This window comes from Ahaetulla prasina, chromosome 2 (genome assembly GCF_028640845.1).
Source record: "Ahaetulla prasina isolate Xishuangbanna chromosome 2, ASM2864084v1, whole genome shotgun sequence".
NCBI lineage: Eukaryota > Metazoa > Chordata > Lepidosauria > Squamata > Colubridae > Ahaetulla > Ahaetulla prasina.
This window is the reverse complement of record NC_080540.1, coordinates 202,939,654-202,965,502: the sequence shown is the minus strand read 5'-3', so window position 1 is coordinate 202,965,502 and position 25,849 is coordinate 202,939,654. Positions and strand designations below refer to the sequence as shown.

The window sequence follows — 25,849 nt, the reverse complement described above, 5'->3', positions numbered from 1 at the left end:
AAAAGAAAAGATACGTTCATCAAGAATCATAAGGTACAACACTTGATGATAGTCATAGGGAACAAATAAGCAATCAAATCATATTAGGAAACAGGCAATATAAATCTTAACGATACCAGCAACAAGGTTACAGTCATACAGTCATAAGTGGGAGGAGATGGGTGATAGGAACGATGAGAAGATTAATAGTAATGCAGACTTAGTGAATAGTTTCACAATGTTGATGGAATTATTTGTTTAGCAGAGCAATGGCGTTCGGGAAAAAACTGTTCTTGTGTCTAGTTGTCCTGGTGTGCAGTGCTCTATAGCGTCATTTTGAGGAGTTGAAACAGTTTCTGTCCAGGATGTGAGGGATCTGTAAATATTTTCACAGCCCTCTTTTTGATTCTTGCAGTATACAGGTCCTCAATGGAAGGCAGGTTGGTAGTAATTGTTTTTTCTGCAGTTCTAATTATCCTCTGAAGTCTGTGTCTGTTTTTTTTGGGTTGCAGTGCCAAACCAGACAGTTATAGAGGCGCAAATGACAGACTCAATAATTCTTCTGTAGAACTGTATTGGCAGCTCCTTGGGCAGTTTGAGCTTTCTGATTTAGCGCAGGAAGAACATTCTTTGTTGTCCTTTTTTGATGATGTTTTTGATGTTAGCTGTTCATTTTAGATCTCGCGATATGATAGAACCTAGAAATTTGAAGGTCTCTACTGTTGATACTGTGTTGTCTAATATTGTAAGAGGTGGTAGTATGGGAGAGTTTCTCCTAAAGTCCATCACCATTTCTATGGTTTTGAGTGTGTTCAGTTTCAGATTGTTCTGGTCGCACCATGAGGCTAGTTGTTCAACCTCCTGTCTGTATGTGGATTCATCATTGTCTCGAATGAGACTGATCATTGTTGTATCATCTGTGAACTTCAGTAGTTTAACAGATGGATCGTTAGAGATGCAGTCATTGGTATACAGAGAGAAGTGGAAAGAGCACACAGCCTTGTGGAGCCCCTGTGCTAATTGTACAGGTATTTGATGTGATCTTGCTTAGCTTCCCCTGCTGCTTCCTGTCTGTTAGGAAGCTTATGATCCATTTACAAGTGTGTTCAGGTACCGCTAGCTGGTTTAGCATATAGACGAGAGGTCGAACGACTAGCCTTGTGGTGCGACCAAAACAATCTGGAACTGACCACATTCAAATCTGTAGAAACGGTGGTAGACTTTAGGAGAAACCCTTCCATACTTCCACCTCTCACAATACTAGACAACACAGTATCAACAGTAGAAACCTTTAAATTTCTAGGTTCTATCATATCGCAAGATCTAAAATGGACAGCTAACATCAAAAACATCATCAAAAAAGGACAACAAAGAATGTTCTTTCTGCGCCAACTCAGTAAGCTCAAACTGCCCAAGGAGCTGATGATTCAGTTCTACAGAGGAATTATTGAGTCTGTCATTTGCGCCTCTATAACTGTCTGGTTCGGTTCTGCAACCTAACAAGAAAGACACAGACTTCAGAGGATAATTAGAACTGCAGAAAAAATAATTGCTATCAACCTGCCTTCCATTGAGGACCTGTATACTGCACGAATCAAGAAGAGGGCTGTAAAAATATTTACAGACCCCTCACATCCTGGACAGAAACTGTTTCAACTCCTACCCTCAAAACGACGCTATAGAGCACTGCACACCAGAACAACTAGACACAAGAACAGTTTTTTCCCAAAGGCCATCACTCTGCTAAACAAATAATTCCTGCAACACTGTCAAACTATTTATTAAATCTGCACTACTATTAATCTTCTCATCGTTTCCATCACCAATCTCTTTCCACTTATGACTGTATGACTGTAACTTTGTTGCTGGTAATCCTTATGATTTATATTGATATATTGACCATCATTTGTGTTTTAAATGTTGTACCTTGATGAAGGTATCTTTTCTTTTATGTACACTAAGAGCATATGCACCAAGACAAATTCCTTGTGCATCCAATCACACTTGGCCAATAAAAAAATCTGTTCTATTCTATTCTATTCTATTCTATTCTATTCTATTCTATTCTATTCTATTCTATTCTATTCTATTCTATTCTATTCTATTCTATTCTATTTAGCTTAGTTGGAAGAATGTCTGTAATGATGGTGTTGAATGCTGAACTAAAATCTACAAAGAGGACCCTTGCGTAGATCTTTGGAGATTCAAGATGTTGTAGGATATAGTGCAGAGCCATATTAATAACATCATCTGTTGATCTATTTGCTTGGTATGCAAATTGCAAAAGGTCTAACAGCGGATCCGTGATGATTTTCAAGTGAGACAGGACTAGCTTTTCAAAGGTTTTCATAACTACAGATGTTAGAGCAACTGGTCTGTAGTCATTCAGTTCCTTGATGGCACTAGGATGGTAGTACAGCATTTGAAGGAAGAAGGAACATAGCATATGTCTAGTGATTTATTGAAGATATGGGTGAAGATGGGGGCCAATTGGTCAGCACAGACTTTTAAACAAGAAGGAGTTATCTTGTCTGGGCCTGGAGCTTTTCCTGGCTTTTGTCTGTGAAATAGGTCTTGCACTTCCTTTTCTGTGATCACTAGGGGTTGTGAACCCAATGGGATGGGGTCAGTGGTAGGAGGCTTGGCTGTTGTTGGTATGTCTGAGATGGGGTTAGTTGTAGGAGGCTTGGCTAGGGTTGGTGTGTCTGAGATGGGGTTGTGAAGATAGATGGCTGTAGTTTCCGTTCAAACCTGCAGTAAAAAGTGTTCAGGTCATCTGCCAGTTGTTGATTTCCTTCAGCCTGGGAAGGAGGTTGCCATAACCGGTGATATTTTTAAGAGTTTTCCACATGTTTGCTGGTTCATTTGTTGAGAACTGATTCTTTAGCTTTCAGAATAGCTTAAGGTAGGTAAAATGAGGACCCAGATTGTTGGGGGCAATAAGTTGACTTTGTATATAATATACAAATGGATGAAGACTATTGCTTGACATAGTGTAAGCCGCCCTGAGTCTTCGGAGAAGGGCAGGATATAAATGCAAATAAAAAAATAAAATAAAATAATTTTTGCTGCTCTGATCTCCCTTGTTAATACATTTCAGGCCTGATTGTACAGCATTTTATGAGAAGATTTATAAGAACTATTAGTAACTATTTTTATAAGGATGTTTTGTGTTTCTTTGTTTTCTTTAAATTCTCAATTAGAAGCTGGAATGCTAACCTCTTGTTTACAATGACGAAAAATAGAGATTTGAAATTTCACTAATTATAAAAATCATGCCTGAAATACCTTATCCAAACCAGCAGCTCCACGCAGGAAAAAATTCCATTCAAGGTCTGTAAGTTCTTCTTTCTGCCGCATGATTTCAATGCACAGCATGAAGCTGTAGATGAGTTTGTGCTGTTCAAAAAGGCCTCGGGAAACATTAGTGTAAGTTGCATAGAGAGTCTGACTAAGTAGGATTGCTAATCGCAATACCAAAACATCATTTTTTTCTGAAGTTTCAATTGTTGTATTAAATAGCTACAAAGAAAAAGAAAATGGGCATTAAAGAGTAGGGAAAGTGAGATCCTGAAATAATAAAAAAAGAAGAAGCAGAACACTAATTTCAATTTTTAAAGTTTTTTATCTGGCCTTTATTGTTTTTATAAATAAATGGATTTATAAATACTCCTTCCTCCTCTTATTTTCTCCACAACAACAATACTGTAGGTGAGTTGGGCTGAGAGATGGTGACTGGCTCAAAGCAGTGGACCAACTAATTTTATTTAAATTTATGTGCTGCCTGACTATGAGTGTAGAATAACAGAATGACAGAGTTGACAGCGACCTTAGAGGTCTTCTAGTCCAACCCCTGCTCAAGCAGGAGACCCTATACTAAGGATGTCAAACTCAAAGCCCGCAGGCCGAATTCGGCCAGTGGGGTGCTTAGAACTGGCCTGCGGGTCCGCTCTGGAAACAGCGGACTGGCCCGTCGTGCCTCTGCCAGTGAAAATGAAGCTTAGGCAGGCAATGCGCAGCCTTCCCAGGCTTTGTTTTCAGCCATGACACCCTCCTGTAGCCCTCTGCCAGCAAAAACATAGCTCAGGGGGGCCATGCGACCCTCCTGAGCTCTGTTTTTGCTGGCAGAGGGCAACAGGAGGCTGTCATGGCCAAAAACAGAGCCCAGGAGCGTTTTACTGGCAGAGCGCTTGGGCTACCACAGGAGCCAGAACACAACGGACATCAAGATGGCCACACCTACTCTGGTTATGTGCCCCCGCCCCTGCAGGTCAAATACAACCCTGATGCAGCCTCAATGAAAACCCTGTCCTATACCATTTCAGACAAATAGTTGTCCAATCTCTTCTTAAAACCTTCAGTGATGGAGCATCCACAACTTCTGAAGGCAAGCTATTCTGCCAAATAATTGTTCTGTCAGGAAAGTTCTCTTTATTTCTAGGTTGCCTTTGTTCTTGATTAGTTTCTATCTGTTGCTTCTTTTTATGCCTTCAGGTGCTTTGGAGAATAGGTTGACTACCTCTTCTTTGTGGCAGCCCCTAATTAGTATGGTATGCTATACAGTTCTTCTGACAATTTATCTTATAGAAACACCAAGATCTAACAAATGAGGTAACCAACTGTCTATTTTTATGAGAAAAAAATAGCTAATGGAAATATGCAGTTGAAAGAAAAGTTACCAACCTGTTTGAAATATTTTAAAGAAAACTGATACATTGGATCAATATCGGAAAGACTTGCAATTACAAAATACATAACTGATCCTCGAGTAGCAACAGGGCGATATTTTTCACGAGCAGCGTTTATCTTTTCTTCTGTAGTTTCTGCTTCTACAAGCCTTATTTTAATGGCACCAGAGGTAATCTAAAAGTACAAATTATAAATTTTATTTAAGGACTTATATTCACCCCTCCCCCAATCTCTCAAAGCAGCTTACATAAAATGGCCTCCTACAATTTTCCTCCACAAAGTCCCTAAATAATAGGTTTGAAAGTAACAGGTCCAAAGTCACCCGTGGCTGAGGATAATCTTAAACTTGAGTCTTCTTGGTCCTAATGTTGTTTCTAATCATTATAATACTGTCTCATTTTAAACATGGAAATTTTTTTTCACAAAAGAAACCTGCTGTTCCATTTTTGGGAAGACATGGATAACAACAACCAAAATAATAAACAATTTCTCTATAATAAACAATTTGGTTTCAGAAAAAAATTATTTTGTAATCTACAACTTCTACACTGCAAAATCATATAGACTACAAACCTTGATCAGGGCAAAGCAATAGATGCAATTTACATAGACTTCTGTAAAGCCTTTGATTCAGTGGTACATGACAAACTACTTCTAAAACTAAAATCCTATGGCATCTCCGGACCTCTCCATAACTGGAGACCACGTTCCTGTCAAACAAACAACAAGTGGTCAAAATAGGGAGTGCTGCACCTGTTATCAAATCCTGCACCTGTTAATAGTGGTGTCCGCCAAGGCAGCATTCTAGGACCAACACTCTTCATACTATACATAAATGATCTTTGTGATCATCTTATAAGTAACTGCGTTCTCTTCGCTGATGATATAAAACTATTTAACACCACCAACAATGCTGCTACCCTTCAAAAAGACCTTGACTTTGTGTCAGAATGGTCAAAAAATTGGAAACTCCAAAACTCAACCAACAAATGCTCTGTCTTACACATTGGCAAAAATAATCAGAACACAAAATACAAACTGAGTGACATGACCTTATAGATGACCCTCACTCTGTTAAGGACCTTGGAGTACTCATATCAAATGATCTAAGTGCCAAAGCCTACTGTAACAACATTGCCAAAAAGGCATTAAGGGTTGTAAACCTAATCTTGCATAGCTTTTTCTCTGGTAATATTACATTACTAACCAGAGCATACAAAACATTAGCTAGACCAATTCTCAAATACAGCTTGTCTGTCTGGAACCTGCACTGCATATTGGACATTAATACAATTGAACGTGTCCAGAAATATTTCACAAGAAGAGTCTTTCTGGGTTCTATCATATCGCAAGATCTCAAATGGACAGCTAACATCAAAAACATCATTAAAAAAGGACAACAAAGAATGTTCTTTCTGCGCCAACTCAGTAAGCTCAAACTGCCCAAGGAGCTGCTGATCCAATTCTACAGAGGAATTATTGAGTCTGTCATTTGCACCTCTATAACTGTCTGGTTCGGTTCTGCAACCCAACAAGAAAAACACAGACTTCAGAGGATCATTAGAACTGCAGAAAAAATAATTGCTACCAACCTGCCTTCCATTGAGGACCTGTATACTGCACGAATCAAGAAGAGGGCCGTGAAAATATTTGCAGATCCCTCGCATCCTGGACATAAACTGTTTCAACTCCTACCCTCAAAACGACGCTATAGAGCACTGCACACCAGAACAACTAGACACAAGAACAGTTTTTTCCCGAAGGCCATCACTCTGCTAAACAAATAATTCCCTCAACACTGTCAGACTATTTACTGAATCTGCACTACTATTAATCGTTTCATAGTTCCCATCACCAATCTCTTTCCACTTATGACTGTATGACTATAACTTGTCCTTATGATTTATTTTATAATCCTTATGATTTATTTTAATATATTGATCATCAATTGTGTTGTAAATGTTGTACCTTGATGAACGTATCTTTTCTTTTATGTACACTGAGAGCATATGCACCAAGACAAATTCCTTGTGTGTCCAATCACACTTGGCCAATAAAAATTCTATTCTATTCTATTCTATTCTATTCTATTCTATTCTATTCTATTCTATTCTATTCTATTCTATTCTATTCTATTCTATTCTATTCCACACCCCCGCTTGCAATAAAATACCTTATCCCACCAGACTTGAAATTTTGGGCTTAGAAAATTTAGAACTACGCCGCTTTCGGTATGACCTAAGCATAACTCATAAAATAATCTGCTACAATGTCCTACCTGTCAATGACTACTTCAGCTTCAACCACAACAATACACGAGCACACAATAGATACAAACTTAAGGTAAACTGCTCCAAACTCGATTGCAGAAAATATGACTTCAGCAAGAGTGGACAATGCCTGGAATGTACTACCTGACTCTGTGGTTTCATCCCAAAACCCCCAAAATGTTAACCTTAGATTGGCTACTGTTGACCTCACCCCATTCCTAAGAGGTCTGTAAGGGTCATGCATAAGAGCACCAGCGTGCCTACCATCCCTGTCCTAATGTTCCTTTTAATTATATTCATTTTATGTATTCAATTCATGCATATACTTATATATATTATCTAATAAGTACATGACAAATAAATAAATAAAAATATTTCATTTTTGTACATCCCTTTTAGATGTTCAATGGGTTGAAACCGTACTCTGTTACAGTATGTAAATTTTCTCATATTAGGATTTGTAGGATATAATTGGAGACTGTGTTTCTAAGGTGGATTAATTGTTCTAAATTGGCTTGAAATATGAAGGAGATTCTTTATGTTAGGACTATGAACTGAAGTAGTTGCTGGCAATTAATGTTTCTAAATGTTGTAATTCTAATGATGTCACTGTAATATAAGACCTAATAAGCTGATTTGTGATCTTGGCATAAAGAAGAGGTTTTTACGTGTCATCTTTTTTCATATTCCATTGTTTGCAGAAAATTCAAGAATAGAATCTATTTCTTAATGAAAAATGATAGTATTTCCACTTTGTAATATGCACAATGTCAAATAAGTTATCCCAATTATTCAAATGTAACCTCATCTAGAATATAATCACTGAAAACTACAAGCTTAATATATTTCCTTGATTATAAGCATGATTAAATTTGATGATAGGTATGTATGTTGGTGGGTAGGTAGACATTCTGTATAGATCGATAAAAGACTCAGACAGACAGACAGACATAAGACAGACATAGGGCCTCTGTGGCTCAGACTGGTAAGACAGTCTGTTATTAACACAGCTGCCTGCAATTACTGCAGGTTCTAATCCCACCAGGCCCAAGGTTGACTCAGCCTTCCATCCTTTATAAGGTAGGTAAAATGAGGACCCAGATTGTTGGGGGGGCAATAAGTTGACTTTGTATATAAATATACAAATAGGATGAAGACTATTGCTTGACATAATGTAAGCTGCCCTGAGTCTTCGGAGAAGGGCGGGATATAAATGCAAATAAAATAAATAAATAATAAATAAATAAAATGCCTCCTGCCTTTGAATCTTGAAGTGTACTGATGAGTTCTTCATTGTCCAGAATATTCCCTTCTGATGTAAAAAGCATTTTTAGAATTTTATCTTCAATTGCTTTCAGTTGATTCTTATCAGCATTGATTCTGATAATGAGCTGTGTTCTTTGTTCCTCTAGTTCTGGTCTCTCTAATCGCACAACGTCACTGAAATGATAGTTAAAATGTACAATTGGTGAACATGAGCAATGTTATTATAAGTTAATGGTTTAACTATTATTTGGTACAAAAAAAATCTTTATTTCTGATCCTTTGGCACTCAGGAACACAACCCCAATAATGTCAAAATGAATTTCATGACACTATAATACGAGCTCCACTATTCTCTAACTGCATCTCAATTCTGCATGCAAGCCTGTAATGGATAGAAATTGCATTTCTATGTCATAATGCAGGTTTTATTATTTGCCTCTTTCCCTGATACCCAAGTGCTAGATGGGATGCTTTATAGAGGGGGAAAAAAAAACAATGGACATTCACAAAAGAGAAGATCAGCAGGCTTGAGAGAAGCACCCCACCCCTTAAAACAGCTTAATGTGAAGTAAGCTTGGGCATACAATTCTTATTGTCTATAGGGCAAAAATAAAGTAAGAAGGAGAATGCAATGAAGAACTTGGAAAAGGAAGCCATTTTCACTTGTCTTTGGAAACATATTTCTAAAAATCCTCAAGCTGTGAGAACGTATTTTAGAAGTCAATGAAGAAATGAAAAATTCGAATGTAATTTGGAATTAATGCTATCATGATTATAGGTAGTCCTTAACTTAAAGAGAATTTTGTTAAGTGAATTTCCCTTCATTTTCTGACTTTTCTTGCCACAATTGTTAAGTGAATCACTGCAGTTGTTACGTTAGTAATACATTTGTTAAGTGAATCTGGCTTCCGCATTGACTTTGCTTGTCAGAAGGTTGCAAAAGGGGATCACATGACCCCCGGACACTGCAACTGTCATAAATGTGAATCAGTTGTCAAGCATCCAAATGTAAATCACATGACCATGGGGATGCTGCAATGGTCATAAGTGTGAAAAATGGTCATAAGTCATTTTTTTCAGGGCCATTGTAATTTTGAATGGTTAACAAATGAACTGTTGTAAGTCGAAGACTACTTGTACTGAATTCTGTCATAAGAAGGAAAAAAAGCATTTGATTATGATCATTCTTAGCCCTGTAGCAATACATTATCCAAATCACCTCATAATGTAAGAATACGTGTAGGTTTCTACTTTTTCCCTTATAATTTATAGTAAAACCACTGTGTGATGTATATACAAAGATATTTTAAATACTATTAGAAAATAGGCATATAAATTAATACACACACACACACATATTTATTTTAAAATATTTATTATTTATGAAATCCCGAACCATAGAGATAAAATTGAAAGATTGGAGCTATTTCAATATGGAAAGCAAGGTTGCTCTTTTAGCAGTAATCATCTCCATTTTGCCAGATAAATATTGTTTCCATTGTATTGGTAGCATTTGGCAAATATCAAAATTGAGGGATACATTTTGTCAGAATTTTTAATTTTATTTAAGTAATTATTAGTAATTTGTTTATTGTAGTCACAAATGCATACATTGACATGCTGTAGAACAATTTGTCTGCCATTGAACATTATGAAAATTACAATCTTTCTGCACTTTTCCTCAAGCTGGTTTGAAGGTATATTAAAGCTAGGAATTGTGAGAGTTGCAGTTTCCCAACAATCTGTTTGTGCATATGTGTTGTTTTATTATTAAACCACTCAAAATACACTGAAAATATCTTTAATCACATTGATTATCCTTTTGAAACATGCTACTAAGAATATTTATTTTTCTTCTGTTTAATCATATCTGATTCTCTCAGAGACTGCCTGAATAAGTTCCTCCAGTTTTCTTGGTAAGATTTTTCATAAGTGATTTGCCATGGTCTTGAAAGAAAGTGACTAGCCCAAGTGACTAGTTTTGTGTCTATGGTGGAACTAGAACTCACAGTCTCCTGGCATCTAGCTTGATGTCTTAACCACTACACCAAACTGGCTTTCCACTGAGAAGATATCAAGCCTTTAAATGTATTATAATGCCTTGCTTTTTGAATCATGGTGCCCTTTCCATTCAAAAAAGCAATCTAGGCTCTCTCTTAGCTATAACTTGGATACAAAAGAAATTCATTAAGGAAACATTGACATAAATAATTTCATTTATCTAAAACAATAAAAAAAATTCCTGCTTTTTGGAAGGGGCTCACTACTTTTATACATCTTTTAAATCTTTACTGAACATTTCACAAGGCAAAAGTTACCTCAAATAATTAGGAGAATTATTAGGGTTCATTGCAAGAACTTCATGAAATATTTTGGTAAATGTATTTTTAACTGCAATCATTGTTAAACATTTGGTAATTTCTAATTCCCCTTCATGGATTACTACCTTGTTGTGGTGAAGGGGCTTGCGTAGCTCAATGAAGCTATGAGCTATGCCGTGCAGAGACACTCAAGATGGACAGGTCATAGCAGAGAGTTCTAACAAAACGTAATCCACTGAAAAAGGAAATGGCAACCCACTTCAGTATCTCTGCCATGAAAACCGTATGGACAGTACAAAAAGGAAAAAAGATATGACGCCAGAAGATAAGCCCCTCAGGTCGGAAGGTGTCCAATATGCTACAGGGGAAGAGCGGAGGGCTAGTACTAGTAGCGCCAGAAAGAATGAAGCGACTGGGCCAAAGCCGAAAGGATGCTCAGCTGTAGATGTATCTGGTGGTGAAAGGAAAGTCCGATGCTGTAAAGATTTTTTCTCCATAGGAACCTGAATGTAAGATCCATGAATCAAGGCAAGCTAGACGTGGTCAAACAAGAGATGACAAGACTGAACATCGACATCTTAGGAATCAGCGAACTAAAGTGGACAGGAATGGACGAATTTAATTCAGATGACCATCAGGTATACTACTGTGGGAAAGAATCCCTCAGAAGAAATGGAGTAGCCTTCATAATCAATAAAAGAGTAGGAAAAGCAATACTGGGATACAATCCCCAAAATGACAGAATGGTTTCGGTTCGAATCCAAGGCAAACCATTCAATATCATAGTAGTTCAAGTCTATGCCCCAACCACTGGTGCTGAAGAAGATGAAATTGACCGGTTCTATGAAGCCCTACAGCACCTGATAGAATTAACACAAAAAATGATGTCCTTATCATCATGGGAGATTGGAATGCTAAAGTAGGAAGCCAAAAGATAACCGGAATAACAGCAAGTTTGGCTTTGGAGTACAAAAAGAAGCAGGGCACAGGCTGATAGAATTCTGTCAAGATAATACGATGGTCATAGCAAACACTCTTTTCCAACAACCTAAGAGACGACTCTACACATGGACATCACCAGATGGTCAACACAGAAGTCAGATTGACTATGTGCTCTGCAGCCAAAGATGGAGAAGCTCTATACAGTCAGTAAAAACAAGACCAGGAGCTGACTGTGGCTCAGATCATGAGCTTCTTCTTGCAAAATTTAGGCTTGAACTAAAGAAAGTAGGGAAAAGCACCAGGCAACTCAGGTATGAACTAAATCATATCCCTGATGAATATACAATAGAGGTGACAAATAGATTTAAGGAATTAGATCTGATAGATAGAGTGCCTGGACGGAGGTTCACAACATTGTCAAGAGGTAGCAACTAAAACCATTCCAAAGAAAAAGAAATGCAAGAAAGCAAAATGGCTGTCTGAGGAAGCTCTGCAAATAGCTGAGGAAAGAAGGGAAGTGAAAGGCAAGGGAGAAAGCGAAAGATACACCCAGTTGAATGCAGAATTCCAGAGAATAGCTAGAAGAGATAAGAATGCATTCTTAAATGAACAGTGCAAAGAAATAGAAGAAAACAATAGAATCGGGAGGACCAGAGATCTATTCAAAAAAATTGGAGATATGAAGGGAACGTTTCATGCAAAGGTGGGCATGATAAAGGACCAAAATGGCAGGGACCTAACAGAGGCAGAAGAGATTAAGAAGAGGTGGCAAAATTACACCGAAAAACTATACAAGAATGAGCTTAATATCCCTGACCACAGTGGGGTGGTCACTGACCTTGAGCCAGACATCCTAGAATGTGAAGTCAGATGGGCCTTAGGAAATCTGAACAACAACAAAGCTAGTGGAGGAGACAGTATTCCAGCTGAGCTATTCAAAATCTTAAAAGACGACACAGTAAAAGTGCTACACCCAATTTGCCAGCAAATTTGGAAAACTCAACAATGGCCACAGGATTGGAAAAGGTCAGTTTACATTCCAATTCCAAAGAAAGGCAATGTCAAAGACTGTTCAAACTATTGCACCATTGCACTCATTTCACATGCTAGTAAGGTTATGCTTAAAATCTTACAAGCTAGGCTCCAGCAGTATGTGGATCGAGAACTACCAGAAGTACAGGCAGGATTTCGCACAGGCAGAGGAACTAGAAATCAAATTGCCAACATACGCTGGATCATGGATAAAACCAGGAATTGTTTCATAATGGATCCATCACTTTTCTACAATAAACAAACTTACCTGAGAGGTTGGTCCTTTAACATACAGTATCTCTTATCTTTCTTTTTCTCTCTCATATACCTCACCTTTGTAGGAGTTTCTGTATGAAAGTGTTTGAAAGTTGCAACTGGTTTTATTGTTTTCTGATATAATTACTATAACAGTTTCTGGGCTCCATGACCATATTTCAAATTACATTCTATTTCAAATGTTATGAGTGAAAGAAAGTAAACAGTTTGCCAATTCTAGCCCATTTTTCTCCATAGAAAAAAAATTGAGACCCATTAGAATACAAGCTGATTAACATTCAGACTTCCCATTTCTTATAGTAAATTATGCATACAAAAATAAAAAAACCCCACAAAGTAAAAATCATGGAGCCCAGAAAGTGTCATTAGCACACTGTCTATCAACTGTACAAAAACGCAGTATAACTTTTGCAGATGTTGTTAATGTAGATAAAGGAAAGCCTAAGATGGTTTTTGCAAACAAAATATACGATTACTTTAATTGAGTGGAAAAAAATGCCTCTTTTTAAATTCTTAGAGTCTAATTTTATGTTATCTACTCAGAATTATTCTCAATTGAATAACTGTAGAAAATTGCAGCTCAGCTACAACATCTAGTTAATATTATACCTCAGGTAAATAGTGGGGATTTGGCATTTTTGTTGTCATGTAGAACTTGAAGTTTTTATCATAATCTATGTCTGAATCTCCAAGGCGAATTAACAGTCTTCCGCCAGAAACGAAAGTCTGCTTCAAAAGAATAGGTTCCAGGGCTGGATCAAGCGTTTCTTTAATCTATTGAAAACGAAGAAAAGCATATATTTTACCCAGTGGTGAAATCCAATTTTTTTTACTATCAGTTCTGTGGATGTGGCTTGGTGGGCATGGTGTGGCTTGGTGGGCATGGCTTGGTGGGCGTGGCAGGGGAAGGATATTGCAAAATCTCCATTCCCACCCCACTCCAGGGGAATGATACTGCAAAATCCCCATTCCCACCCCCACTCTGGGGCCAGCCAGAGGTAGCATTTGCCGGTTCTCCAAACTACTCAAAATTTCCGCTACTGGTGCTCCAAACTGCTCAAAATTTCCACTACTGATTCTCTAGAACCTGTCAGAACCTGCTGGATTTCACCCCTGATTTTACCAAGTACGATTTTGAAAATTCATTTAAAAGATCAGCTAGCACATGCATGCATTAGGGCAGTGTTGGTGAACCTTTTTGGCATGCAGGGAGCACTGGGAACTGGAAGACCGTACTGGGAAGCTAAGCTTTACGTTTCCAGCATGCGTATGTACACCAGTCACCTGGTCTTCCAGTTTCTGACATGCACGCGGGCATGATGATGAGAAACAGGAAGCTCACCTTCCTGGCGCGTGCATGCACGCTAGGGAGCTGCTTTTCCGGTTTCCAGCACTCTTGTGCGTGCAAAGACCAGAGGGCCAGAACCTGGAAGAGCAACGGGCAGTGGCTGCCGTGCTTGGAGAGATTGCTCTGCGTACAACTTCTAGCTCATGTGCCATAGGTTCGCCATCATGGCATTAGAATGTTTAGAAGAGATCAGGAACAAGAGGTCAGATTTCATAGCCATAGCTATAGTTGAGCCACAATATCTTTATATATTGATACATATATAATTTTATTTCAAAAGCTGGAATTCTATATCTTACAGCTAGTTATATAATTACCTCTCTTTCAATTTGGACCTTATCAAGCCAAAAAGACCAGCACAATTGTCCTGATCTACAGGGTTCCAAGTTTCCAAACCTTACTGGTGTGTCATACTTACTAACTACTACACCATATAAAGGGCTTTGAGGCATTCATATAAGAAGTCCATTATTTACCTTTACCATTACTATTACCATTATATTCAATAAATATGGATAAAGCAGATAACTTTCTAGGATGCAAAGCTTTGGGATATCTCTTCCCTAAAATGGGAAAAAGTATTTTCAAGTATTCACAATGATAAAAAGCACAACTAGGATGGTTCTCCCCCACACCTCCTTTTTTATGCTTTTCAACTCAACAGACTGTTATAAAGAAATGATATAAAAGAGCTCAGAACTATATCTTTCAGCAGGATAACTTTCTAATGCCGAATAGAATGGAAGCAGATTTGGGATATTGGGGAATAAGCTGGCCAAAGAAAAACTGTGTTTTAAAATAAATGGCCCTGGTTTGGAGCCATGGAGAAAAGAATTTTAAAACTTCTACAATATAGTACATCTCTCTTGGAAGAGGTGATTGGGCAATGAGCTGGAATGTTGTCACAGGTAGCCTTTGACTTATTTTTTTTTTCTTTTGAATTTATATCCCGCCCTTCTCCGAAGACTCAGGGCGGCTTACATTGTGTAAGGCAATAGTCTCATTCATTTGTATATTATATACAAAGTCAACTTGTATTGCCCCCCCAACAATCTGGGTCCTCATTTTACCTACCTTATAAAGGATGGAAGGCGAGTCAACCTTGGGCCTGGTGGGACTCGAGCCTGCAGTAATTGTAATTGCAGGCAGCTGTGTATTAATAACAGGCGGCATTAGCCTGTTGAGCCACTTCCCAGCCCTTATGACCTCAATTGGGACTGAAATTTCTGCTGTAAGTAATCATAGTCATAAACTGGGTCATCCCATGACCAGATTTTATGACCATTTTTAATGTGATTGTTAAGTCGAATCACACAGTCTTTTTATAAATTAAGTGACAAGGATTTTACTATAAACTTTTTGAAGTTTAATCTATAATCCAATGTCCTCTATTCACACGGAATTCTCATAAATGGCAAATAACTAGCATGGGGCCCCAAGAGTGGTATGCAACACTGGGAATGGTTGGTGGCTTGAGACACACCTTCTGCCTTTTGTAACATTTTACGTATTTAAACTTGTTTTATTTCGTTTGACGCTGTTTTTTAACTATGTCTTTTTATGTGACCGCATGTTTTGTTTGTAAACTGTTCAGAGGCATTCCGGTGAGATGCGTGGGGTAGAAAAATAAACAAACAAATAAATAAACATTGATTCTCCCAGAAGTTGAAGAAAATCATTTTTCTTATGGAGCTTTTAGGAAGCAATTGTAGCATGCAGAATAAATCTAAAAACTATAAAAAAAAGAATAATAATAAGATTATCGTATGTAAATGCAAAAAGATTTAAACCTCTTCTAGAAGCACAGGTAAACCCAGACGAATAGCATTCTCCAGTGTACGCAGGAAACCAGTGTCCGTGAGCTTAATTATTTTTAAACCACATTTTGCTTCTTTGTTTCTTATCCAACGGTTTGCCTGTATATTAAAAAAATATGATTAAACATGAAGTCTTAATTGAACACTAAAAGGATTGTTCATTTTATTTGTTTCTTAAAACATTCAGACCCTAAAATGAATGTCCTTATTATTTCTATAATTGTTATATCAGCACAGAGTGAAATCGAGGTTTACTGCTTGCCTTGTTTTTTTCAGGGTGATAATTAGAGGCAGAATGAGAATTTAAACCAACATTTCTCAGTTTTGCTCATCCTTTTGCAAGTAAAATTAAGGTAAATACAAGAGGAGTTTCCTCTACTGCCTGGTAGGTGAGATCCTCCACCCATGGCAAGGAATTTGCATGAGAAAGAGGATTGTTATAACAAGCAACAGAGGGATCCTTCAAATCTGATGCTTATAAGCTTATAAGACTTCGGCTCAATCCCTCGAAGACCGAGTGGCTGTGGATGCCGGCTTCCCGGTACAGCCAGCTTACTCCATTGCTGACTGTTGGGGGCGAGTCGTTGGCCTCCACGGAGAGGGTACGCAACTTAGGCGTCCTCCTGGATGCGCGGCTGTCTTTTGAAGAACATCTTACGGCTGTCGCCAGGGGGGCTTTTTATCAGGTCCGCCTGATCCGCCAGTTGCGTCCCTTTCTGGACCGGGTTGCGCTGCGCACAGTCACCCATGTCCTTGTCACATCTCGCCTGGACTACTGCAATGCTCTCTACATGGGGCTCCCCTTGAAGAGCACCCGGAAGCTCCAACTGGTCCAGAATGCGGCCGCATGGGTGATAGAGGGAGCACCTTGTGGGTCCCATATAACACCTATCCTGCGCGGGCTGCACTGGCTCCCGGTGGTCTTTCGGGTACAATTCAAGGTGTTGATTACCATCTTCAAAGCGCTCCATGGCTTAGGACTGGGCTATTTACGGGACCGCCTACTGCCACAAACAGCTCCCACCGACCTGTGCGCTCCCACAGGGAGGGCCTCCTTGGGGTACCGTCGGTGAAACAATGTCGTCTGGCGACCCCCAGGGGTAGGGCCTTCTCTGTGGGGGCTCCTGCCCTCTGGAACTAGCTGCCTCCGGGGCTTCGCCAACTCCCCGACCTTCGGACTTTCCGCCATGAACTGAAGACTTTTATTCTGTCGAGCTGGGCTAGCCTGATTAAGTAATTTTAAATGGGGTTTTAGTTTTTATATTATTTGGTTTTTAATTTTGGCCACTATTTATATAAATTTTAGTTTTGTTTTTATTGTATATTTATTGTATCTTTTAAATTGGCTGTTAACTGCCCTGAGTCCTTCGGGAGAAGGGCGGTATACAAATGCAATAAATAAATAAATAAATAAATAAAATAATAATGGTGGTATTAACAGTATAGAGTATTTTTTAACAAGGTTTGAGAAAACAAATACTATCAGCATTGAAGATATGTCAGGGTCTATTTACTATCAACAATCACCCATTTATTTGCAGAAGCTAGGAAATATGAATAGTTTTTCGTCAGTTTGAAAATGCATTGTATATATTTTTAAAAATATGGCAAATGTTGAAGGAAGATGCTATTGGCAGCCTGGATCTGGAAGGTTCAGGAGGCACTTTCTTACATGGCAATTATAAGAATGAGAATTTGATAAGGAACTTTTCATGACCGCAGCTTAGCTATTGTTTTGAATTTCTGCGCTTTTTAAAACTCTTTTTCTTGGCATAAAGAAAAAGAAAACAGACTACAGGGGCAATATGATAACCCTGATAGAGAATTACTTCAGTAATCCTGGCCTCCCATCACAGAGTAACGAATAAACAATCACATATATAGATTTCAATTTTCCTCTATTCTTTAATCATAAATTCCCTATTCTATCTAACCAAAGAAAGAAGAGAATGATATAATGGCAGCTGGAAGGTGATGTCTAGTTAAGTTGAAACAACTATGGCCTTTCTTTCACACAGCTACCTTGTCCTACAAGCACAGTACACCTATCTTATCACAGGGTAACTCCATTTTGTTTTGTTTTATTTGGTAAATTTATGTGGCCACCCATTTCAAATACACAACTCTATGTGGTTAAATAGATATTGCTGTTTGTGACTATTATTGCTGTATGTTGCCATTATAGAAGACTGCCAGATACTACTATGGTATATATTGGGCCTAAAGAAAGAAGTGAATAGTTCCAGGGCCAATTAAAATGTTGAAGAAATTCTGGGTGTTCAAAAGCCAACAGTTCTAGAAACAGGGTAGCAGTTATTGGATAGATCTGTTATAATAGTTGAGAAAGAAGGAGGTGTGCTTGTGTTCCAAGAAATAGACCCATAGCAAGCAAAACTCCGAGGCAAGTAGATGCCTCAAAGTATAGCTTTATTGGATGTATCATATTGGCACAGATCTTGTGAAAACCGACTCTGACGGTTCCTGCGGTTTTCACCTAATTAAAACCAAAAGTTTTTCATTTTCTCAAGACAAAGTCACATGGTCCAATCATGGCTCCGTCTGGCTGCCTAGTGACATCACTCCTCCTTCCTCTGATCAGGTGTGATAATATCCTTGGTTGCCAAGAGAAAGTATTTTATTTTGGGTACAAAGTCCCAACTATCTCAATTCCCCCCTCCCTGTCCCTTATCTCCAGTGTGGCAACTCTGAAGCTCCAAGATGTCTTCAGGGTTGATATGGTGCTTGTTTGTTCAAAGAATCCAGATCACAATGATAGATTGGTGAAATTGTAGCTGAGAATCAGAGGAAAGGTTCAGAGGTTCAGTGATCCAATTTGACAAAATCAATGGTAGTGTGTTCAGAAAAGCAGTGGCAAATCCCTAAATCCTTCTGTGTCTTTCTTCTTCTTTTCAAACTAGCAGAGCAAGTTGATAGAAGGAACATATTATCCAGAGCCTAGAAAGCAAGCTGGATCTCTAAAGGACCATAAACCAACAATACTGAATAATAATTGCACACATGTCTTTTATATATAAAAACAAACTATATTTCTTGAATATGCCAGCTATGAATAAATGATTAAAATAAGCACTTACCTGATCCTGAGGATCAATCATGAGTGGCCAGCGCCGCCCACGTGTAACTAGAATGCCATTTTCAGTAGAAACATAATCGCGAGGTAATCCATCAGTATTCCATTGTCGAATTTCATAGGGGTCTCCCAAAATATTTATAAGACTGAAGTCAGAACTAATAGGAATGTCTAGATCTTGGCATTGTTTGATCCAGCATTCAATTAACTAATTTGAAGGGGTAAACACAGATCAGGAAAAGCTATTTCGGTTACTGTATGAAATACTAATTATTTTAATCAAGACAAAGTTTGCATGAGAGTTAATAAGGCAGATGTTCAATATGAAGATATATATAACTGGCTGATCTGAAATTATATAGTAATGTTTTGGAATATAAATAATCTTATAAACCAAAAGATCTTTCTCTTAATGAGATTGTCAAAATGAGTAGGACCAGAATTCTGATTTTTCAGCAATTGCTTCTGACTTTGGTGGTGGAAAATTACATAGAAATATTGCTGGATAGTAGTCAATGGGATTGGTAGATATAAAAATTCAAGTACAGGTAAAAAGAACTGCATTATAACAGCATTGTCATCTACATTGAATAATGTAATAATAAAAATATCCCAGGTCCTTGGGAAGAATTCTATAAATATTTGGTTAACTGTGCAATCGACCACAAAAATCTAATTATGAAAATATTTTTGCTTTTGTAGGCATCTATTAATGATACTAATTACTTCTGAAAATATGTTTGTTTTTAGATAATTTTGGACAATTTTTACTTTTTAAACAATTTGCAATTGCCACTAAAATACAGGTAGTCCTCGACTTACAACAGTTGATTTAATGACCATTCAAAGTTACAACGGCACTGAAAAAAGTGGCCATTTTTTCACAGTTACAACCTTTGGAGCATCCCCATGATCATGTGATCAAAATTCTTGGCAACTGGTTCATATTTATGATTGCTGCTCTTTCCCAAAATCATGTGATCACCTTTTGCGACCTTCTGACAAGCAAAATCAATGGGGAAGCCAGATTCACCTAACAACCAGTTACTAACTTATCACTTATCAACTGCAGTTGTTCACTTAACAATTATGGTAAGAAAGGTCATAAAATGGGGGCAAACCTCACTTAAAAATGTCTCACTTAACAACAGAAATTTTGGGCTCAATTGTGACCATAAGTCGAGCACTACCTGTAAATAAAAACATAAAATATTTTACTTTCCTATAAAATATCTCCATCTGTATATAACAGTAAACCTTTTTGGCATATGCCAAAACTAAGATGAGATACACATAGTTACAGAAAGATAGTTTCTGAGGAACTGCTATTACTATCAATTATTAGGCTACAGGGCAGGGTAAGGATCTCCTCCTCCCCCTGTTTTAATAGCAATAGCAATAGCATTTAGACTTATATACCCCTTTACAGTGCTTTTCAGCCCTCTCTAAGTGGTTTACAGAGTCAGCATATTGCCCCTAACAATTTGGGTCCTCATTTTACCCACCTTGGAAGGATGGAAGGCTGAGTCAACTTTGAGCCTGGTGAGATTTGAACTGATAAATTGCAGGCAGCCGACAGGCAGCAGAAGTAGCCTGCAGAACTGCACTCTAACCACTGTGCCACTATAAATATTTGACCTGAACAGCGTGCATTAATAGTGGCTCCCAAATCACTATTTCCATTCTAGGTTACAGTTTCCACTTAAACATTTTTCCTTCTTTTTGATCTTGATTATTATTTTAAAGAGCAGGATCAAAAAAATATCTAGTTCGCTTAGCCACTCTTGAGTTACTGACAGCAAAAAGGGAAAAATCACGATTTGGCTATATAGATTTTTTTACAGTTCTCCATATGTGGAAACATTATTTGCACTTATTTAGATTTACAACTGCTTCTATGATGTACAGCAGCTTTTATGAAGCTTATTGGCTTTAGAATAAGATAAAAATAAAAGTCAAATCACTAGAAATTATGGTCTAGAGAAAGTAAATATTTTAATTGACTCACCAATTGTCTATAATGTGCAGTAAAAGCCCCATAGTAAGCTACACAAGCAGCAGCTATGAATACATTTCCAGTGATATTTGAAATCTCTGCCTCAAAATTCAAAATACTTTCTTCCCATCGAACCTGTTCATCCCCTAATGCAGCCGTAAGTCTTCCAGCGCGGTTGAGACGAGCCTGAGTCAGTGCCATGGTCTTTGCTAAACAATGATAATCCTATTAGATCATGGTTATAATTCAGGGTAATTCATTTCGTTAAGTATTTTTTGTCTTTTGAATGAATAACAAAATACAGCACTAGAGTTAACAATGTGAAAGATTTCATTGTGGAGTAATTCTTAAAAAATAGATTATGATCATTTAATTTTGTGTTGATAATGTTCACTCTCTTACCAGACTGCCTTCCTAACATAACATGACACATTTCTCACATATGGATATTTTGCTATTACATTTTGTGTATACATCTTCAATGAAAATATATTTTTGAAAGATGGCATGTCAGCAGGATTTTAAGATGTTAATAAACTACACTGGTGAACTTTTACAAGTAGTCCCCAACTTACAACAGTTCATTTAATGACTGTTCAAAGTTACAACAGCACTGAAAAAATGACTTATGACCATTTTTCACACTTATGAAAGTTGCAGCATCCCCAATGGTCACATGATCAAAAACTCAGATGCTTGGCAACTGATTCACTTATGACGGTTGCAGTGTCCCATGATCATGTGATCACCTTTTGTGACCTTCTGACAAGCAAAGTCAATGGGGGAGCCAGATTCACTTAACAACCATGTCACAAATTTAACAACTGCAGTGATTCACTTAACAACTTTGGCAAGAAAGGTTGTAAAATGTGGCAAAACTCACTTGACAACTGTCATGCTTAGCAACAGAAATTTTGGACTCAATTGTGGTCATAAGTCAAGGACTACTTGTATTGGTACAGACTTCATGGGAGTTTAGAACTTGTTCCTTACACTAAGAAGGTAATTAAGAAACACCACTCTAAAATATTTTTTATAATTTTTAAAACAGGTACTTACCAAGGCTTTCTTTTTCATTCACACTTCTTTCATATTGGTCTTGTAATTCCTGTATTTGCTCCTCTACCTGTCTCAGTTTTTTTTGCTTATCACGGAGGTTAGCTAAAGTTGCATCAAGTTCTGCCTAATCATAATACAAATTAATTCAAATTATTATTCTGCCATATATTCTTAATGTCTTATTTTATTCATTTGCACAGTTGCTTTACAGCAAAATAGAATATAGAAGAAACTACAAATAATTATACATTATAATTACTTATATAACCTTATAAATTATATAACATTTAATACATATTCATGTTCACTTTGAGGAATCGCAAGATTTCCTCAAAATGAGTCACTACCCTTAAAAACAGAATTGCATTTGAATCAAAGTTTGAATCAAATCCAACTCTTTTGGTATCATGCTAAACTAACAATTTATTGTGATACCAATATAATTAAATGTATTAGTAAATGGAACAGCTGTAAAATATTCCTTCCTACTCCAGGTCATGCGCACATGCTTCGTTTGAGAACAAAAACATTGGAATGGGAATTATAGCAACAACTTTCTTTGAAACATCTTGAAACGTTTGTGAGAAAATGGGCAGCAGGAAAGATTTTCCTCCCTGATTTCAATTTTATTTTATATTGTCATATGATGATTCTCTTTTATCAGATAATCAAATATTTCTGAAATATTGCTACTTCATTATGGCATGCCACTTAAAGACATGTAAAATGGATGGACTAATGGTTTTGGGGCATGTTAGCAAAATACATTAGATTCATTTATTCAATTTATAGTCCTCCATTCTGTTCATATTAGGGTCAAGACAGCTAACAACAACCAATTATAGAAATGCCAAATATATTTCTTCTCAAAAATATATAAATAACAATATTATAGTGCACACACACACACACCCCACTAGTTTGTTATCATATAAGCATCTTGCTACAGAGGTAAATCTTAATTGTTCTTCTAAAGCTGTAAATGAAGGCAATTCCAGAAACAACACATTCTCTATTTTGGGGATCATGCAATAGAAATGTAATGAGGAAAACAAAATAAAAACGCAAACATTGCCACTCATAAAAATAAGCTGATGATTTTAACTTTAAAAAAAACATTCACTTGCATCAACTTTAGATACAGAGATGAATTGTTCTGAGGGGAAGCAGGAAGTACATAAACTCACCCCTAGCTCTGTCAGTTTGATTTAAAGGAGAGAGTTTGATAAAGAAAATAAATAATATTGAAATTGTTGTGGTAGCAACGCTACTGTTCAGACAATGGTAATTTGAGGAGATTTTTTATGAAAGCTAAACTAACCAAACGTTCTCCACTACTGTCAGCTTTGTCTAAGGAAGCAAATGCAGAAGGGCAGGCCTAGAGAATCAGCAAATTCTTCTTTGACTCTTATGCTTTTGCAAGACAAGAAGTGTAAAATATTTTATGCCCCTGCAGGTTTGGAAATGGAAAGGAAAGAGAAAGACAGACATCTAACATTGTGAAGAATGAATTCCAAAATTTCCATAATCCAAGACAGGTTACATGTTAATATAGGAAACAGCCTTGTAGGAAAGAATCAACAGCAGAATCCTGATGAAAGTGAATTGATTCATCAGTTAATAATCAGACCGCAGACAAAAAATCCTGGGGAAAAAAGAATAAATACCTGGGCAGCATGTAACTTCTGCCTTTTTGGCTCGACCACCTTCACAATGCGAGAGTATAAATCCATAGCTCTCACCCACATGCACATAGACTTGCATGCCTTTGACACTTTCTCTACCTTTTCTGGCACAAAGTCAGGATTGTTGACGTATTTCTGAAGCTTAGCTAATATTGCGCTCTTTATATTTTCTTTATCATATTCTAGAAGCTTCCTCAGGAAGGCAGAATCCCCAAGTAGTTGTTTTGCTGTTGCCCAGTCAGGCCTGAAAAATCAAAATGAAAAGATTGATGAAGATCTTCCCTGGAAAATATACACTGTAAAAAGATCATTATAATTTTGTTTTTTTAAAAAATACTTGTTTTAAGATGAAATATATGTTTAATGACCTACTGGTATACCACTATGCAGACTTGGTGAAAAGAGTTAAAAACAATTATTTAAGCCTCTGATCCTAGGGAGAAGATATAATACAAGAAAAACTGTGCTGGATGCTGCATGTTTAATTTACAGTTTTGCAGTATCATAAACTGAAGCTCCTATGGTTTGTCCCACAGTCAGCCAAGATGGTCAGACTGAGTTTTGTATTTTTATCCACTTACTGAGCCCTTCCCAAGACCTGGGATAGGCAAATGTGAATGTTTGATGGTGGATCATTGCAGGATGAAAGCTATTCCAAGTAAAGCTTATTATTATTTATATTTTTTATCTCACCTTCATTATTTTTTATATATAACTCCAGGCAGTGAACATACCTAACTCCTCCTTCTTCGTATTCTCCATACAACAACCCTGTGAGGTGTTTGGGCTTAGAGAGAGAGAGAGAGACTGGCCCAAAGTTGGGTCTAGAATTTACAGTCTCCTACTTTCTAGCCTGGTGCCTTAACCATTATAAATATCATTTAATTCATTTTTTAAAAAGAAAGTATATTAGGCTGCTAAAATTTCTCTTCTTTTACAGCAGAGAAAATCTAACCACATCCCAACACGTAAAAATGTATAATTTCATTATCTTGAGGCAGTCTTTTTGATCTTTCTTTTTCCTTGGCAAACACAAGATTCCTTTCTACTTTTTAAACAGAAAATATGTTTTCATCCATATCATTGACATACTCTAAAAGTAAATGAGAGATGGATAAAATATGCTGTCATTTTTGATGTCATACATAATTCTTTTTTATGTAGAAATGGAAAGAAGACAATTTACAACTGCAGCTTGAGGCTTAGTTCCGCTGAGATACTGAAGTGCCAGCAATAAATATTCCAACTATTGTAGTTTATTTGACAAATAACATTACAGTGGGCTGTCTGCAATCCTATGATACACCTTCTAAAAACAATTATGACATGTAGATTTTTATTTCTGAGTAAACATATATAGGGTTACACTCTTTATGTACTGTCATAAATAATCTGAAAGATGTGATTAATTATAGTCCTTTAGTTATAGGAAGAGAAACTCATATATGAAATGTTCTGATTTCTCTTCCCTAAAAAGGATAGTTATCTACATGTCATGTTTTTGTATAAAAGCTCAAATTGCTACATGACAAAACAATATTGTTTTAAAATCAAGACTACTGAAACATAAGCGAAGCATCCAAAAAGGAAAATAATTCTATATTGTTTTATATGATTTAATGTTCTCGAAGCATTAAAAAGGATATATAGAATACAGATTCTCAAATTGATATCATTAGATGAAGAGAAGATGGCCTTGTAAGAAATTGACAAACATATAAACAAACTGATACCATTTAGTCATAGTTATTGAACAGTTATTCTGCTTTAAACTTGATAATATCGGACAGCATTTCTATTTATGTAGAGTCACTGAATTCAGTGGAGCTCATTTTTTTCTAAATCTTATTACAAGTACATCTATACTAAATCCATATCTTTATCTAATAAATATGTGTAATTGTGTAATATAATATATATTATGATCAATTTACCCAAAACAAAAATACAAGTTGATAATCTTGTATTAAACTAATTAAGCAAATGAGTTACTGTTGTTTTAACCATTTAGTCGTATCTGACTATTGGCGACTTTACAGGCAAGTGCTCTTCATACTATCCTGTCAAGCACAGCTTCT

At 37.0% G+C, this 25,849-nt stretch overlaps 1 protein-coding gene across 1 annotated transcript in view; it reads right to left on the bottom strand.

Moving 5' to 3' along the window:
• Window positions 1-25,849, bottom strand: part of DNAH6 (dynein axonemal heavy chain 6) — a 187,960-nt gene that overhangs the window by 51,753 nt on the left and 110,358 nt on the right. Inside the window, exons 49-58 of the mRNA XM_058168036.1 lie at window positions 23,754-24,015; window positions 22,087-22,210; window positions 21,040-21,236; window positions 19,036-19,239; window positions 15,914-16,039; window positions 13,385-13,549; window positions 12,768-12,832; window positions 8,198-8,378; window positions 4,663-4,842; window positions 3,268-3,501 (exon numbers count right to left, since the gene is read on the bottom strand). Of these exons, the coding sequence (XP_058024019.1) occupies window positions 3,268-3,501; window positions 4,663-4,842; window positions 8,198-8,378; window positions 12,768-12,832; window positions 13,385-13,549; window positions 15,914-16,039; window positions 19,036-19,239; window positions 21,040-21,236; window positions 22,087-22,210; window positions 23,754-24,015 (1,738 nt within the window). The remainder of the gene's footprint in view (window positions 1-3,267; window positions 3,502-4,662; window positions 4,843-8,197; window positions 8,379-12,767; window positions 12,833-13,384; window positions 13,550-15,913; window positions 16,040-19,035; window positions 19,240-21,039; window positions 21,237-22,086; window positions 22,211-23,753; window positions 24,016-25,849) is intronic.